The sequence below is a fragment of the Pholcus phalangioides genome, unplaced genomic scaffold (genome assembly GCF_987345545.1).
Source record: "Pholcus phalangioides strain wild (caught in Gottingen) unplaced genomic scaffold, Ppha-v1.0 ptg000004l_1, whole genome shotgun sequence".
Taxonomy (NCBI): domain Eukaryota; kingdom Metazoa; phylum Arthropoda; class Arachnida; order Araneae; family Pholcidae; genus Pholcus; species Pholcus phalangioides.
In genome coordinates this window covers 47,760,909-47,779,590 of record NW_028301597.1, presented here as the reverse complement: position 1 = coordinate 47,779,590, position 18,682 = coordinate 47,760,909, and the positions used below count along the sequence as shown (strand labels likewise).

Sequence of the window (18,682 nt, the reverse complement as noted above, 5' to 3'; positions counted from 1 at the left end):
TTCCTGCTGTTAGGGAACCACTTAAAGCCCTATTTCCCTTGAAAGATTTTTATTTATTTATATATTTTTGCACAGTATACAATGTGACACATCACCTACTCACCAATAGAAAAAAAAGCAGTATAGGCTCAATACATTGGGTGAGTTTACTAGCTACTATAGCTACTCTGTGGACAGTAAACACCCCTCTTAATAACGGACACTTCTTGTATGCAATCGCCCCTCTTTTATGGCCAGATAGTAATTTCCCCATGTATAATAAAAGTATACATTATAAACCCTTGATAAGCAGTCACCCCCTCTTTTACAGATAATTTTTTTTTACTTTGCCGGTGTCCAGTTTTACTGTAATAACTATATCTACTAAACTCTCCACTTGCTTTGCTAGCGTGAGTAAAGTTGAAGCCGCCACTCCCTGGCATTTTTTGCTGTATCTCAGGTGCAATATCGGTTCGGTTATACTTTCTTTTCTGCTTGCTTTGGCTCGCAACAAAAAAGAAAGATGATGAGAAAAGGGTGAAATGAGATGATAGTTCATCTAGTCCATAGTTTCCCGAACTTTTGGTCCCATTGCCGACTTCATAAAATTGTTCTCATCCCCCCAACTCAAGCAAACGCATAGGAACCTTTCCTTTTCATCATTATAGGGGGCAATATTGCCCACTTTGGGAAACACTGATCTAGTGAGTGATTTTACTAGTTGTGTGTAATCAGATCTCGCTAGGCTAGTTGAAACTGGTTCTCTCCCAGCTACTTCACTCACTGCGCATCTTTCCATTTTCTGCAGCCAATCGGTTTTTGCCATGTGTTGATGATTTTTTCTTTCAAGAGAAAAACATCTGAAAGTCTGACGAGAAGCCCCAAGAGTGCAACAGAGACATGCTTTCGGACGACTTTCTTGTCAAAGAAAATAATCACCAGCACATTGTCAAAAAAAGGATTACACTATGGCTGTAGAAAATTGAAAAATTATGATAAAAAACAAATGACAAAAACTAACATTCTCAAACTAAACAAGGAATCAAGATTAAAACTCTAGCAGATGATACATATACAGAGAACGGATGTTTAGTTGGTCTACAGCAGAGGACTAGCAGTGACATCATGCTCCCTGCTAGATCTTTTAAAGGAGCGTGAAACCAGACGTTTATTCGATGCACGGCAGATTTGATTAACTCGCATCACTGCCTTGCCGTATTTTTTGAAAAATAATTATGGCATCTTTATTATAATTTTAACACAATTTCACTTGATATAAGCTTTGAATACCAGTGAAAAAAGGAAAAATTGATGATCATAAAAAAAAAATTGAAGATGAAATTAAGAGAGGAGAAAGAATCAGTTAGATGGCAGTAATAGAGAAAAAAATAAAAACTCAGCTTCTGAATTTTCATCAATTCTGAGATTTTTCTGAATGTTCCTTGGTGAGTAGATGTTTTTCAGCATTCCTATATATTCTGTGATAATGCATGAATCTTTGGATGCCGGATCCCCCCTTCCCTAGAGGATATACAAAATCAGGGCTTGTTAGCCCCAAAATTACTTTTTCAATGGGCTCTGCCAACAATGGTACAAATATTCACCCATAGCTTTAAAAAAAGATAGCAAATCTAAAAGTTCACACACAATGCTGGATGCCCACTTACACTTGGGTAAATGTGCACACTTCTTGCACAACTCATGCAGTAGTAAACTGTCCATAACGATGGACCAGAGTTGTGCTCTGTTTGAGAAAAATAATGCCTTTTATTAACGGTCACTTTTTAAAATAATATAGACAGGCATCAATGCATTTTATAATCCAATAATGGGCACTCTCTGTTACCGGGAAAATTTTTTGATGTTGTTGGGTGCCTGTTATCGAGAGGTTCTACTGTACATTACCATATGCTAAAAGGCTTTACCTACCGAATCTGGGGGTGACCACCAATGGATGGTTGGAGCCTTCATTTCCCACCCAACTCCACTGGTTGGATATTGCTGTATGGCAATATATGATCAGAGTTGGTGTGCAGTAAAGTAGTATAACATGACGGCATGAATAGGACAGTGGTAAGATGCTTGTCTACAACCATGAAGGCTACCACCAGGTCCATGGGTTTGATTCCCAGGAAGTAGACAGGAAGTAGACCTGCATAGATGATAAGAGCTTTTCCTACCAAACCTGAGGCGACCACTGATAGATGCCCCCCCCCCCCCCTCAATTTGATCTTGTCAGAAGTCCCCTCTGTCCAAGACGAGGACAAAAGTATATGACTTCATCTAGGGAGAAAGATTTTTGACCCAACTCAATCGGTAGTAAATTGCTGTGTAGCGTAATGACCACAGTTGATGTGTGGTAAAGTAGTGTAACATGAAAGAAGCATAACTCTGACAAAATGAATACATTAAGGCCATGCTATCAAATTCAAGTTAGCATAGCACACTTACAACTTCAATTTATCAAAAAATATTGAACAGGATATTAAAGATACTATGAGATATCAGAAATTTGAGTTATAGAAATTTAACTGTAGTAATTTGTTGTTTTAAAGTCTTATTTTTATCATTAACTGACAAATTTCAGTTTGAATGATTTTTTCCCCTTCAATTTAAAGTCTAAAGAAATTCAGATTAATTTTATGAGTCAAATCTCTATTTTTTTTATAAGTGTCTGTTTGTCAAGGTGAATCTGATTGGAGCTCTTCTGTTTGTCAAGGTAAATCTGATTGGAGCCCTGGCCACTATATCGTTGATACTAGTTGGCGGAATAATCACATATCAGAAGATAAAGACCAAAGGTATGAATTTTAAAAAAAAGAATCCATTGAATTTTTGTATTAAAAACATTTTTTATTCGTTATATTTAAAAGTGCTCAAGTATAATTTATTTCCCAATTTTTTTTTTTTTTTTTTTTGCAGCAAAAATGAGTGCACATCCAAGGTTTCGCAAAAGGGATAAAGTGATGTTTTATGGTAGGAAATATCTGAGAAAGGTTTGTATAAAAAGTACCATTGTTTTAATTTATCAAGTAAAGAAAAAAATCATATAAATGAATTGCATATGAGAGTAATTCCGTAGTAATCAGACTCATCACCAAATAAAATGGCAAAAGTTGATTGATGGGTTTTTTTGACAATGAAAAAAAAATTTTTCTTGTGAAATCAGGCCTATTTCAATGGCCCGAGTTAGGTTCGACCGTCCATGTACATTCCCATTCAGTGCATGCGAGCTCCAAGGAAAGATTGCGATATTTGTTGCCTTTGTAGTCTAGTGGTCTGGTGCATTTACCCAGAAAGTTAAAGGATGTGGGTTCGATTCCCGCTAGGGTTGTTGAATTTTCTCTCTTTTCTAAATTTATCTTCACATCACAGCCAGCTGTTAAAAACCTTCGTACATTCTCTTAAATAGATGTAAAATGATAACTAATGTTAAAAAACTTGATTTTGTAACTAATATTAAAATACTATATCATTGTTAAATTTTATTGCCAGTGTCATGGCAATAAAAATATTATATTTCCATTACCAGTTTTTTAATCATAATTAAAATTTGACATTAATAATTTAAAATTACCAATAGTTTTATTTTCAATTAAAAACACCAATTTTATTTATAATTGTGCTGAATTTTAAGTAGATTGATATTCGCCGCCGAATATTCAGTTATTTGCCCAAATCCCTATTCACCCCATCCCTAGTACTATTACTGAACCGTACATGCACCTCGCACACATTCCTCTATGGAATTGGTACATGCCGGAATGTGTGTGTATGTATTGTGAACCTAATGTGAAGTTTTTTCTGTGTAATGGTTTTTGCCATATCCCTGGTACTGATAAGTGGTTGAATTTAAGTGATATTATAACAGCTTTTAAATAAGAATTAAGTTGCTGTTTAACACATTTCTCCATTAATTTCAACAAGACAGATAATATAGAGATAGATGAACTATTTCTCCGTGAGAAATGTATTTTTTCTTTTTTCCAAGGTCCGACACTTTTCAAGCCAGGCAGCTAATGCAAGAAGGATAAAGAAGCGGCAGATGGTTTTGAAATTTGCAAAAAGGTAACATTTTTAAAATGTTTTATTTTATTTGATGATTATACTTCAGTGGTATTTGGTATATGGCTTTTTATTTTGAATGATATGGGGATAAATGCTTTCTTATTTTAATCATAAACATCTGTTTTTATTTTTTGAAGAACTGAAAAAAAATGTTACTGTAGAATCTAAAAAAATTTGAGAAAACTTTGAATTTTTTTTATAGCTACAGGTGAAAGCACTTATCAATTAGTTTCAGATCAAAAAAATTAATTGGTTGAAAATATAGAAAGTTAGGTCAATATAAACTGGACAAAACTTATTAACTGTGAAGTATAATTACGAAACATAATACCACTCATACGGTATTTGAAAACCTTTGAGAGTCTGTAGTATTCATGCTTCTGTAGTGCAAGCATAAGTTTTTATTTTAATGAAATGCAAATAAATTGATGGAACTAAAGCAAAGTTTTCCAACCCTTTTTCTCCCATTGCTGCCCCCCCCCCACGCAATCTAACCCATGTTACACCCATGTTATCCTATGTTATACCCATAGCTTCTATCCCCCAGGGGGTGTTGATGCCCATGTTGGGAATCACTGAACTAAAGCTTAAAGATATCAACTCCCTCTGCATCCATAAATAAGTGAAACTCGTTCAATATCGTACCTGACAGATTTCCTCATGTCCAGTGAATGAAAGAATTAAAATTTGTGCTTCTGTTTGGGGCCAAACTTAGGCACTTGTAAAATTTCTGCAAAAACTCGCTTAGACCAGTTTTTTTTTATGAGTGGTGACTTTAGTGTGTATTGTAAGCATCTATTTAGTTTCATACAAACATCTGTGAGTAAAAAAATGATTAAGCTCAAAAATGGCTATGCTACACTTATGCTTGGCTCATATATACAAATACAAATACAACGCCACAACAGGCAAAATGCCCAACGAGGTGGCTGATAAAAAGATGCCCATAAAAATATGGATGTCATATGTTTCAAAAATACAGCAACCCAATTAAAAATGCAATTAACACAAATTACAAACAATATATACACATGATAAAATATTATACAATGCCCATAAAGAATACTTATGGTTGTCTTATTCTACAATAAGAATGGATAGCTTCTCGATTTACCCCAACATGTTTATCGTATTTCTTTTTAAACGTGTCAATTGTGTTACAATTTACTACCTCCGGGGGTAAGCTATTCCATTTATTAGAGAAAAACCCTATTAGAGAAAAATTCCCTGCGACACCATAACCTTGCATTGTCCCTCACCAATCGATACTGGTGTCCCCTTGTAAAAGCAGTCGATTGGCGGTGTACTAAAAGTTCATGGTCCATCCCATTGAAAATTTTGAACACTTCGATCATATCTCCTCGACACCTGCGTTCATCCAATGTAAACATATCCAAAGAATGAAGTCTCTCTTCATAACTCAAGCCCTGTGTGCCAATAAGGACACGCGTAGCTCTTCTCTGCACCCCTTCAACCAAGTCTATGTCCCTCTGTAGGTATGGTCTCCAAAACCTTACAGCATACTCCAGTCCAGGACGAACTAAGCCTCGAAAAAGCGGAAGAATGACTTTAGGAGAACGCGAAGAGACCTTTTTGAAAATGAGACCAAGCATTCTATTCGCTTTTTTGACAACCGCTGAACAATGTTCAGAAAACCTAAGTCGCTCGTCAATGAGAATTCCCAAATCGGTGACTCTAGTTGCATTCAACACCATTCAACTCGTAAGAGAACCGTGGGTTGTTCGAACCAAAATGAGCGACCATGCACTTATCTACGCTAAACGTCATGCTCCATTCATTTGCCCATGCTGCAATCCTGTTTAAGTTGGTCTGGAGCAACTCCCTATCGCTTTCATTTCCGATTACCCCCATTAGCTTCACATCATCTGCGAATTTGCTAGTAATTCCATCAATACCCTGATCGAGTTTGTCGATAAAAAGTGAAAAAAGTATGGGGCCAAGGACACTTCCCTGAGGAACTCCACTTGTGACGTCTGTCCAACCAGAGAATTCCCCGTTCACCATAACTCGTTGCGACCTATCTCTTAACCACGATTCTATCCAATTCAGCAAGTTGCCCCCTATTCCAATCTCGTGTAAACGCTTCAAGAGTTTGCCATGTTGGACCCGATCGAATGCCTTCTGGAAATCAAGGAAAACAACGTCGACATTTTTGCTCTTACCCAAAGCCTTAGTCACGTAATCATAGAAGCAAAGGAGGTTAGTTACACATGACTTCCCCTTCCTGAACCCATGCTGATTATCCGACAATACATTATTTTCGTCTATCCACTTCACAAACTGCCTTTTGATGATAATTTCCAAAATTTTCGAGAGGGAGCTCGTCAAACTCACTGGACGATAATTAGAAACCGCTTCTCGACTACCCTTCTTAAATATCGGAACAACGTTAGCCAGTTTCCAATCTCTCGGGACGATACCCTCAGCAACACTATTCCTGTATATCTGTGCGACTGGCCCCAACAATTCATTAGCACCTTCCCTGAGAACCCTGGGATAGATATCATCTGGTCCTGGTGCTTTGCTTGCACATACATTTCTTAGAAGATTTAGGACCTCCACGTCTTCCACTTGAATATCGTTGAGGGTTTTATTACCCCATGCAACACCCGTATATCGAATATCATTATCTCCATTAAAAACTGACGCGAAAAAGTCATTGAAAGCACTACACATGCCTACATTGCTCTCTACCTTTGAGCCTCCTATCGAGAGGGGGCCAACTGTCCTCTTACATCCATTATTGACGTATTGAAAAAATGATTTTGGGTCAGAGCCAATGTTATCTGCCAACCTAGATTCAACTTCCTTTTTACTATCCCTTATCGCTTTCTTCAATAGTCTTCTTTTATCAGTAAACAATGATAGGTCACCTCGTCCACTTTTATACTCTCTGAATGCTCTTTTCTTTTCAAGATAAAGGTTCCGCACGCTATCCGTGAACCATAGAGGGTGTGATGTACAAACACGCTTTTTTCGAACAAAGGGTATGACGTCGTGCAAAACAGAGGACAGCTTCGTACTAAATTCTTCCCATTGACTTACCACCCCTACTGATTCCAACCGGTCTTTGAAAACTTCCGCTAACCTTCTTCTCAAAACATCAAAGTTAGTTCTCCGAAAACAAGGAACCAGTCTTTTGTTATCAACCTTACCCGAGGAAAAGTTACAGTGAAATCTGACGATACGATGATCACTGGAAGAAAACTCTTCCCCCACCAAAACATGTTCAACTAGATCCTCAGAACTAGTAAGAACTAAATCCAAAATAGCAGTACCCCTAGTGGCTTCTGATACATGCTGATACAAAAAATTTTCGAGCACCAACTTAAGAAAGTCTCTTTCATACTGATTTCCAGATGAAAGGTTCTCCCAATCAATACCCGGGTAATTGAAATCCCCTAGTATGAGAACCCTCTTTCGCTTACACATGTAGGAAATTTCATCATGCATTTTGGCGACGTAGTTTTGATCCCTATTCGGTGGATTGTAACAAACCCCAACAATAAGCTGATGACGTCTTTTGTTCTCAAGTTCAACCCATATGGTTTCAATATCACTTCTCTGCACGTTACACTCCCTAGCCTTCAAACAGGATTTCACGTATATCAACACTCCACCCCCTTTCCTATCAGATCTATTTTTCAAAAAAGTATCGTATCCTGAGATGTGTAAGAAAGATTCATCCCCATCGTTTGCCCAAGATTCTGTAATGGCTATAAGATCCAGGCCCTCCACAACTATCATAGTTTCTAAAAAATCTTTCTTATTACCCAAGCTCCTGGCATTTATTAACACACATTTTAATTTGCCCGGTGGTTTGTTGTCAATCGAGAAGCCATCCAAGTCAGAGGTGGGTAATTCCCCGTCAGTACTGTTGTGATTATCATTAACTAACCCGCATTCCCGACTATATTTTTAGTGTTTCTTTACTAACTGTGCCACATACATTTGTGTTCCGAAAATATATTGTGCTTCCCCACCCCCCTTGTGAATGTTCTGGATTTTATCATAAAAATAATGAATGATTAATGGGAATAAAGTTAAAACACATTTTCTTGTCAGTTTTTCACTTATTTTATTTATCCTAATTTTGATGCCATTGTAAAAAAAGATGGTTTGTATGCATTCATTCTCCAAGAAATGAATCTGGATGGATTGGGTGGAATTTTTCCCCCCATGTGGGTCTTTATTTTTCTACACTTTTTTATTTGGTTTCCAGGTTTTATTTTCACTTGTCTGATCTGCTATGCCTTTAAAAAAAAATAGTAATCTTATTGTAGTTTTTAATCCTCATGAATTTTTAATATATAGATTGTTGAGAATAAAACATGACCAGCCTCTCACACTTAAAGTCATGGAGCCATCTCAAGCGTTTCTGGAAGAAGCTATCACTGATCCATCTGATCTGCCTCAAGAAGTCATCTATATGCTAAAGAGCATAAGGTTTTGTAACTTAGTTTTTCTTTTTTTACATACATACGTTATATATGTACTAATATTCACAGAGTGTAGGAATGATTGGAGTAGTTTCAAGATTTTACTTGACAATCCTTTGGTTCGCTCGCATATTATTTAACATACAGTCACAAACTAAACTTTACAATTATGTATTCCCCCCCCCCCCTTGCATTAGCCTGCCAAGAAATATCTGCATTAGAGTCCACAACCTTCTTGAATACCTGGGCTCAAATAATCAATTTAACTCACTGATTTGAGAGCCTTCTCTGCGTTTGAAGATCCTTTGTGTTTCACGAATTCTGTAGGAGATAGTTGGAATTTTGTGTTTGCTTATGTTGTATAATCACAATAACTGATGATTCATCACTCAAGACAAGTTTGCTGGAAAAAAAATCATATTTTTTTCACAAGCTTTTGAAATCACGTACAAAACTCTTAGATAGCAAACACCTTTTTTGCAAGATGACTTCTTGCAAATATTAGACATCTCTTGCAGCCGCAAGCAGAGGTGGAAAATCTGCCACAATTGCTACAAGCTGCTACAATTTCCGATGTCTACTACATTTTGCTACAATTTCTTGTATTTGCTACATTCTGTTACAAAAATTCCAAAATTCTTCACTTCTGTTCCATCTCGTGCCAAAAACGAACTTTTTCCTTAAGAAACTTTGAAGTTGCATCGCAATAGAAGCTGATTATAGCTCTGATAACATCATTTGTCCTCCCTCTCAATTTTATTTCTTTGGGCCACAAATGGAACTAGCTTGAGGCCCTCTCCCTAGGATTCAGCTCCCAGGCTTCCGACAACGTATAAAATGGGAATAAACTGGGAATTGCCACTCATCTGCCGGGAACACCCCTTTAATTGCTTTTCCCAGGTATTTTTTTTACGAAAAAAAGTTTACTCCTTTGATTTATGCATTCCTTGTTGTATGGCTGCAGGGCCTCTTTGGAGTAAGTGCAGTGAGCTTATGCATTCCTTACTTATTTTTTAAATTGAATTAATTTTCCCTGACTGGCTGTACTTGATGAAACAGCATTATTTTTCGTGTATCCTTTAACAGAATGGAAAAGTTCGCGAAAGAACGTATTATTGCACTGGAAAAATAGCAATGACGAATCCGTCGTCACCATCAGGAGTTGCGATGCAAAAGCCACCAGTAAATTCAGGGTGTCTGTATCAATCATATATGCTCATGTACATCATGCTCTGTACCATGGGCAGAGATACGGTGGGGGGGGGGGGGCTTTGATGCTGGTGCCCCCCCCCCCCCCCCAGCATCAAAGGTGAAGTCGACTGATCTAATGCATATATGTATAGATTAATCAACAACAGAATCATCTTGCCCCCCCCCCCCAGCGATAATGGCTGTGCTCCTCCAGACTTCCAAGTATATCTCTGCCTATGATCTGTATGATCATGGGAAAGTGACGAAATCCCGGAAAAGTAACAAAATGAAAAAAGGTCACGAAATACAAGTAAATGAAAACAGATGTACTCAAAATCATTTTATTAAATTTCTTATAGTTTAAATTAAAAATAATTTAATTCTATAGTTTTAATCACTATTAAATTTCTTAGAATTTCTAATAAATATTCTAAGAATGACCCAACAAAAGAAGTTATCTCAAAGTATGTTGAATCAAACTGAGGTAATTAGTGATCAAGAGCGAACTCAAAAAGAAGCACTTATCATTTTAAATATGAAATGGGTGCAAGATCAAATGTTTAAAAATGATTGAAACTGAAGAGTCCAAAAGCACTACTTAGACTTGCATCATCGGCAAAAACAAGAAAAATAATTACCTTTCTAATGAGTGTTTCAAGTCTCTCCTGTAGTGATTTTTTTTTTTTAAATTAGTGACTATCCAGTCTACAACTAAATCTAAAAACATTTATTTTCAGATTAGTTTTTAAATCTGAAATACCATATGTTAAAATGTCTCTATGTTAAAGGCCTCTCATTTGTTGATATTGTAGAGAATGTAGGAATATATATAAATAAATAAATAAATATATATATATATATATCAAGAAGTCGCTCAAAAATTTTTTGTGATTTAAAAATTTAAAAAAATATATATTTCTTTTAGAGGAAATTTCTCTGTATTTTGTGCCTTGCGGGGTGGGGCACCCCTTTCTTTTGAGCTGAGATAACATTGTTTTTTAATGTAAAAAGTAATCCTGTGCATGGTATTGCATATATGTATATAAAAACTGTATTTTATTTACTGCCAAAATTTTAAAATGCTACAAAACTGATAAATGCTGCTATAAAAACATTTTTTTGGTGCTATAAAAACATTTTTTTGGTGCTACAAAAATAATTTTTCCTGCTATAAAAACATTTTTTTGGTGCTATAAAAACATTTTTTTGGTGCTACAAAAATAATTTTTCCTGCTACAAAAACCAAATTTTCATTTCCACCCCTGCACAAGCAATGCCAAGGAACCTTTAAATACTTGTAACATTAAACTTAATCACTATTTGTTAAATATTACAGCTGTAAAAATCACGAAACTGCTCCAGCCAATTTGTAGGCACTCTGTATATTTATTTCATTGATTTACTCACTTTAATCATAATTCTGCTTCTAATTTTTTTTCAGGGTCTTTGGGTTTTTTGAGAAACCTTTGTTTTTAGAACTTTGTAAACAAGTTGAAACATATCAGATTCAAGCTGATTGCTTGCTGTTTTCAATTGGGGAACCTGATGACAGCATTTACATTGTGCAGAATGGAAGCATTGTTGTTTACTTGACAGAAGCAGTAAGTTATGCATTTTGCATCAGTTGTGTTTGTGAAATTAATCCTTTTTTCACCCATTCTAGCTTTTTATAGAAAAATCTTTGAATCAAAAATTTATCACCCATTATTCATTTTGAGATTTTGGTTAGATTTTTTAAAATTTTTAATACAAAATTGTGAACATTTGGACTGAGAAAAATTACCTGATTATGTTATAAAACTGAAGTAGTTTTAAATAATATTGAGAAAGGTTATTTTTAATTTTTTATTAAAATAATTGTTTTTTTTTAATCAATGTATACATATTATTCACCTTAGAGCTATGGGAACCAGCCAGCCAGTAAATCTAATCCCAGTCATATGACTATTTTTTTTTAAAGAACATTTTGATAAAAATTAGGAAAATATAAATTGTAAAGACGTTTGTAGTTGCACTCAAAACGTAATACAGTTGGTGCTCATTTTTACACACCCAAACTGACTTGAATAATTAGTTTGTAAAATTAAAAGTTCCTAAATAGAAAAAAAAGCATATTGTGCGGAACCAGAGGGCTAGTTTTCAAAAACTTATCAATTCATAAATTAGGGGGTTTATAATGACTGTGTACTCAGATGGTTATAGCACCATTAGAGACAAAACGTTAATTAGTTCATTTTGGATAGATTCGGTAATATTATATGGAAACGTGAAGTAACAGAAGCTTGTATTGTACTCTACTTCATACTCTATCTTTGGTAACTTTGGTTAAACCCTGCTTTAGTGTATCTAGTGAATTTTTTTCCCCTTTACAGTTGAATGCTCCATAGGGAAATGGTGAAAGCAAACACCATATTTGTTTCAGTGTTAGCTTGTAAATTTCATGAGCTACTTATATACCTATACATATACTTTCTCAACAGAATTTGTAATTCTTGATAACCTGTATTTTTTACTTTTTACAGGATGGCAGTGAGCTTGTTCTGAAAGAAGTTGGACCTGGTGAAAGTATAGTCAGTTTACTTAGTGTTATGGATGTGTTAACTGTAAGTTAGGTCATGCAGTGGTTATATTCTATTCAGTACGAGTGATTTTAATTAATAAATATATGCTTGATAAATTAACAGTTTTCTATGAACCAATTTTACAGGAATTTTTTAATATTTTATGGGAAGTTCTCCTCCTTCAACTTTTATGACTACAGTAGAGCATCAATTATCTGAAACAATTGGGGACTGGGAATGTTCCGGTAACCGATTATTCACTGAAGTGTCATAGGAGCAATATGAAACAAAAAAACTGTGATATTAAACATAAAACTATGTATATTTTGTATCACATTTCTTACAAATTACACAGAAAACTGACTAGCCTAGTTTTACAAGTTCAAAATGGCCATTAATGTAGGCTTACAGTTTAGGAAAAGAAGTCCAAAATGAGTCCTGGGACACTTTTTTTTTTTGCTGTTAAATCTCACAAACATTTTATATAAAGACAGCAGTCAGACTTCTTGTTCTAACCACTTCGTAGCCGTCTCAAGGCAGTGAATTGGCCGACTAGAAGGGTTTTGGTTAACCAATGTTTCGGTTGATCGGTATTCGGATAATTGATGCTCTACTGTATATAATTTTTAATTGAAGGGTTTACTGAAAAAGAGGTGCTTTTTATCAATTCTCAGTCAACTGGGGTGATTTTCCTGTTGAAGTCGTGGAGTTTATATTATATATATACTACTGCCAAAGCCTAAAGTTTGACCAGTTTGGGAATTGGCCAGCCATTTCGTGCATTGGCAGAGAGGTGTGGCCAAAGCTCTGATTATTAGAAATGACTAGTATTTTTTCTACTTTGGGGAGCCATTTTGCAAAGTGGCTGGACATCCCAGGCCAAAATTCAAGGTGCTGATGTAAAGTGGTTTGGTAGCTCATCTATATGGTAGTTCATGGCTGATATCTGAACCTGTATTATCTTGATTGCATCTATCACTTCTGGTTTGGCAGTTATACTTGCTGCAAGTGATGATAATAAATAAAGAATGAATAAAGCAATTTAATATCAATCCTTTTTCTTTCCATTTTGGCTGATTAATTCATGTCATTTCACAAACTGGCTGGCCAAAGCCTGAAATCAAGAAAAGGTCAGACATTGGTTGGTCAATTTACAGTGAAATTGGCCAATACAGGAAATGGCTGGCCAATTTGCAAGCTAGCCTATAACTATTTGGCTGTAACATATTCATCATATTTTCTCAAACTTTTATGTGCACCTTATTTTTCATCCACAAAAATTTATAATTATTCTCAATTATTTTTTGATACATCATTGATTCCCCCCCCCCCCCCCCCCCCCACCCACAAGTAGATTTGATATAATGCCAGTAGTTTATGTACATTTTTTTTTTTACCATTTGAATGAAATTAAAGCCTATTCAAATACAGTAAAATTTTTCTTCAACAGAACCTGTATTAAGCAGAAACCTGTCTTCAACGGGAAAAAAATCTTGGTTCCCATGATTTCAATGCCAAAATACGCATTAAAAAACCTAGATTAAACGGAACCAGTCTAACGCGGAAACGGAAATGAAAATTCTGCCCTCTTAATGGAAAATTTCACACAAACACTACGCTGACTGTGTTCCACTACCAATATATCAAAGGTTCATATACAAAATGTTCTATCAAAATTTTTTATGCAATTCTTGCTTGCCAGTGTTAGTTCTACTTTACTCACCCTTAGAATTAGCAAAATCCGTTTTCGTACTTGATGCTATGATTTTAAAAAGCCGTGTGTAGTGTTACAGTTGCTTTCTTAAACTTTAACAATTTTTTTTGGAAAAGTAGGCTTTCTACAAGAGAAATCAGTGTAAGGGTTGGATTTTTAAATGATATGCAAGACTCACAAAATTGTGTGCTTTCCGTGATCACAGTGCTGAGCAGGGCCGGAATTAGAGGGAGGTGGGGATGGGAATTATTGCCTGGGAGGAAAAATTTAGGGGTGAAAATCATTGACTTTTACAGTTTTCGAAGACAGCAACCCCCCCCCCCCATAAATGTCTTAGTTACGGCTCTGGTGCTGAGGATTACATAAATATAGACGACAGTGTACAAACTGAACCTGACATGACAGATATTGACACCCTCATTGAAAATTTTAGAAGAGTAAAAAAGAATGTAAATTTTTATCGTCAATTCAGATGAAAAGTGAGGGGTGAAGTTTTAAGTGAGATGCTGTGAAAACCTATAAATATTTAGTAATTATAGAGTAAATAATGTACATTACTTTATTTTATGTATATTTAAATTATTTACATTAATTTCAATTGTATATATAATTTATTTTAATTTTCTTTCAATTACATAATTTTACACATTATATCAGTTGACCCTGTATTAAGCGGAAATCTGTGTTCAGTGGAAAAAGAAATCTCAGTCTCTTGCGATTCCATTGAAGACAGGTTTTACTGTATCAATGTTTCAAGGTTGAATTTGTTTTCATAGGGTCATACAGCTCCATACAAAACAGTATCTGCTAAAGCTTTGAAGGATTGTTGTGTTTTAAGGTAATGTGCATAGATTTTATTTAAAAATTTTCTCTTTAAAAGAAATTTTATTGTTTATGTAAAGACTGAGTTTTAAAATGTGCTTTTTGCTGGAGGTTATGATTTTTATTATTCTATGTTTGAAATATGAATTGCATAACAGTGTACTGTTATTTATATTTTTCTTCAAGAATTTACTTTTTTTTCAGTTTGTGTGTGTTGGGGGTATTTATCTGATATTTTCTATATACTGATCACATCAAGAATATAAAGAAAAATATATTATAAAATAATATATATATATATATATATATATATGTATATAGTATATACATATATATATATATATATATGTATATAGTATATACATATATATATATATATATATATATATGTATATAGTATATACATATATATATATATATATATATATATGTATATAGTATATACATATATTTTATTATTATTTTTGATGTGATCAGTAAAATACAAAAACCTACAACTAGATTTTTTTTAATCATTTAAACAATCGTTTTCACATCTAATGATTTACTCATATAAGATTTAATATGCTTAGAGTTTTTGAGTGCTAATTGGAAAAATGAATTTCAGTCATAGCCCTTTAAATTTGTATGAGGCTTCTCAATCAATTCAGTTTAAATGGCGAAATTGATGGAATGTTCATGAGGAATTCATTTTATTTTCATTCTTCTTAGTATTACTGTATCATTATTATATGTGTATGCTAGCTTAATGCTGCCTATAATCCTCAACAAAAGAACTGGAAAAAAGTTTTTGCTTAATATGTCTCTGTATTAAACTCCCTTCCTTCCGTAAAACATATTAAAAAAAAACCAATTTTCAATATAGAGTAAATGATCAAAAAGATAAGAATTCCATTATAAATTTGTTGTATAAGTGTTTATAAAATGGAAACTGCATGCTGTATTTACAATTTCAAGCAGTAGAGTAATAAAATATAACTCCCTCTAGGGTCATCATAACAATTATATTTGAAGCTAGAGATTGTTTTTGCCTATAATTTATCCTCCCTTTGTTTGAACCATAGAAAATAGCTCTTCAATTTTTGTATAAATTAATTTTTTTACTAGATTTTCTTATATGAACATCATAAATGTTATGAGTTTTATTCTATTCATTATAAATATTTTTATATAATTACTGACATCCCACACTTAAGTTAACTGGATTAATGTTTCAGGCTCAAGGTGGAAGCATTCAAAGCTCTTTTAGAGAAAAATCCGGAATCTCTGGTTCGTGTTGCACAAATTATCATGGTTCGATTGCAAAGGGTGACATTCACAGCTCTTCATAACTACCTTGGACTTACAAATCAGTTGATAAAAAGTGTGAGTTTTTTTTTAAGCCTAGTGTTAAAATCTATTCAATTTGCACAGTAGATAGAATACAAATATAAAATTAGAAACTACAACAGGCAAATTGCCCAATAAGGTGGCTGGTAAAATTGTTAAAGGAGAAATAAAAATGAAAAGTATTAGAAAAAAGCCCATATATATAACATTATGATTGTCATAGCCTAAATACAGCTACCCAAAAAATGATAAGTCAGAAAAGTAACTAAACAACTAAAATATCTGCCCATAGAAATTAGAGTTGTCATTCTTCAAATATAATAGATTCCCGATTACTCACAGCCACCCATCTTATCATATTTCATCTTGAAGGTGTCTATCATGGGGGATTCACACAAAATCAGAAAAACTATTTCATGCATTTACAACCTTGTTAGAAAAACTCTCTGTGACAACAACCTAGAATTATACCTAACTAATAAAAACTGGTGTCTTTAAGTCAAAGTATTTGAAAGATGACATAACAATATTTCATGATCCATAATATCGATCACCTTGAAAATCTCAAATACTTCAATCATATCTCCATGACGCTTATGTTGTTCCAAAGAAAGCATTCAATGAATCAAGTCTTTTTTCATACCTCAAGCCTTGCATACCTGCCAGTGCTCTAGTGGCTCTTCTTTGCACCCCTTCAACCAAGTTTATATTCTTCTGTATGTGAAGGTAGGGCCTCCAAAACCGTATGGCATACTCTAGGCCAAGATGAACTAAGACTCGAAAAAGCAGAAGAATGACTCTGGGAGAACGTGAAGATACCTTTTTAAGTATCGAAGCAAGCATTCTATTTGCTTCTTTGACCACTGCAGAACAATGTTCAGAAAATCTAAGCTGCTCGTCAATGAAAATTCTCAAATCTGCAAGCCATCAAGTGAATGATTGATAAAAATTTGGCAATTCAGAAATATGATTGATTAAAAAAGTGTTTTCAATATGACAGTTTTTTAAACACTTTTTTTTAATTTGTGCCTTTATTTTGTGTCTACAATAATCTCTTTTTTGTTATTTTTTTTTATTATAATTATTATATATTTACCTGTATTCAGTTGTAAAAAAAAAATTCATGTTAAATGTTGTGGCACAATTTGATAACAATTTTAAGTTTCAATTTCTTATTCATCTTTACTTGCTCTTTCATCTTACTTTATCTTGCTTATTATATATTTGGAATACATAAATTTTTGAGGTTCCCTTTCATGTCTGTTATTTCAGTCATCTGCCTCAAGTAAAAGAGTCAGCGTAGTATCACCAAAGACTAGTCCATCTCGACCGTCTATAAGGCGTCATAGTCAAGTCACACATTCTCGCCAATTCACTAGTGATGGTCAGCTTCTTAGTTCAGGTAAAACACTAATTATTGTTACATTAGAGAATGAAAAGCGACATTATTGTGTGTTACAGTTAAATACATTGCATTGTAATATGTGCATATGGTTGTGCTAAACAAACTTATAAAAAACACTTCATTTAAAAATCTGTCACGAGTATGCCACTATTGAGGAAGGATGTCATCTCGCAACAGGTGAAACTTGTGGAATTTAATATGCACATTATTTATTTACACTTCAGTATTTATAGTAGAGATGTTAAGCTTACAAATGCTATGGATCTTCAATAAATCTCCTCAATGAATTATTCCAGAATATATATTGCTAATAAAGTGAGCAGAAGACTTATAGTAAAGTAATACAAATACTATTCACTTGATGGCAAAGACTGTTAAAAAAACACATTATACAAATATGTAGAAAGAGAAACGTAAGAGCCTGCATAACATAATATCAATAAATGACATTCTTAAAAAATTTGACAATAGCTACAACAAAACCTCTTTTTTATCTCCCCTTCATGTCCCCCTCTTGGTCAAAAGGACAAAGAAACTCCCAATGACTTTGATAATGTTGGAACACATTTCTTGCCATAGTGCATTTTTATTTCTTTTTGGCATGAAGATGCTCTATTTTTTGGTAAACCAAATTTTCTGTCAAAGCTTCAGCAAGAAAGTTTGTTTTTGTCTGTCAGTATCTACAGTATTTTTTTTTATAATTTAATAAATTTCTGGATTTCATCCTTATGGAACACTTCAATATCTCTCAGAGATCTGAAACGAGGCGTATTCCTTCAAGGTGCAATATCTATAGTGTTATAGTGTAGTGCCATGGTCTGAGAAATAAAATGTGTCTATCAAATCTACTAGTGATGGCGTGAGGCAATGCAAAGTTTTGAAGAGTTTTCATAAATTCATCTGATGGGAACATCATAGGAGAGCTAGAAAAACTTTAGACCAGAATTTCTTGTTTTAATCCGGATCTAAGTTCTACTGGATAGATTTATTTTCCAGCAAATTTACTAGTGCAAATAAAAGAAAAGAATAATCAATTCTTGGGCTACAGTTTTGTGAGTTTTTTCCTTATGGAAACAAGGTGGTTGGCTGTGCTTTTTATTCATAATTGCAATTGTATTCAATCAACTAGATGTGCACCTGTTAAAATTTGTGG

General features: G+C 34.1%; 1 protein-coding gene across 4 annotated transcripts in view; it reads left to right on the top strand.

Annotated features, from left to right (window-relative positions):
* LOC149087743 (neuropathy target esterase sws-like) overlaps nt 1-18,682 on the top strand; it is a 63,377-nt gene that overhangs the window by 553 nt on the left and 44,142 nt on the right. For 2 of the 4 annotated variants that reach the window (XM_089231629.1, XM_089231630.1), the window contains exons 2-10: nt 2,651-2,780; nt 2,902-2,975; nt 3,971-4,047; nt 8,383-8,514; nt 11,140-11,299; nt 12,221-12,301; nt 14,750-14,811; nt 16,013-16,160; nt 17,397-17,526. In XM_089231629.1, coding sequence (XP_089087755.1) covers nt 2,651-2,780; nt 2,902-2,975; nt 3,971-4,047; nt 8,383-8,514; nt 11,140-11,299; nt 12,221-12,301; nt 14,750-14,811; nt 16,013-16,160; nt 17,397-17,526 — 994 coding nt within the window. The remainder of the gene's footprint in view (nt 1-2,650; nt 2,781-2,901; nt 2,976-3,970; nt 4,048-8,382; nt 8,515-11,139; nt 11,300-12,220; nt 12,302-14,749; nt 14,812-16,012; nt 16,161-17,396; nt 17,527-18,682) is intronic. The other 2 variants (XM_089231633.1, XM_089231632.1) reach the window with 2 other exon arrangements.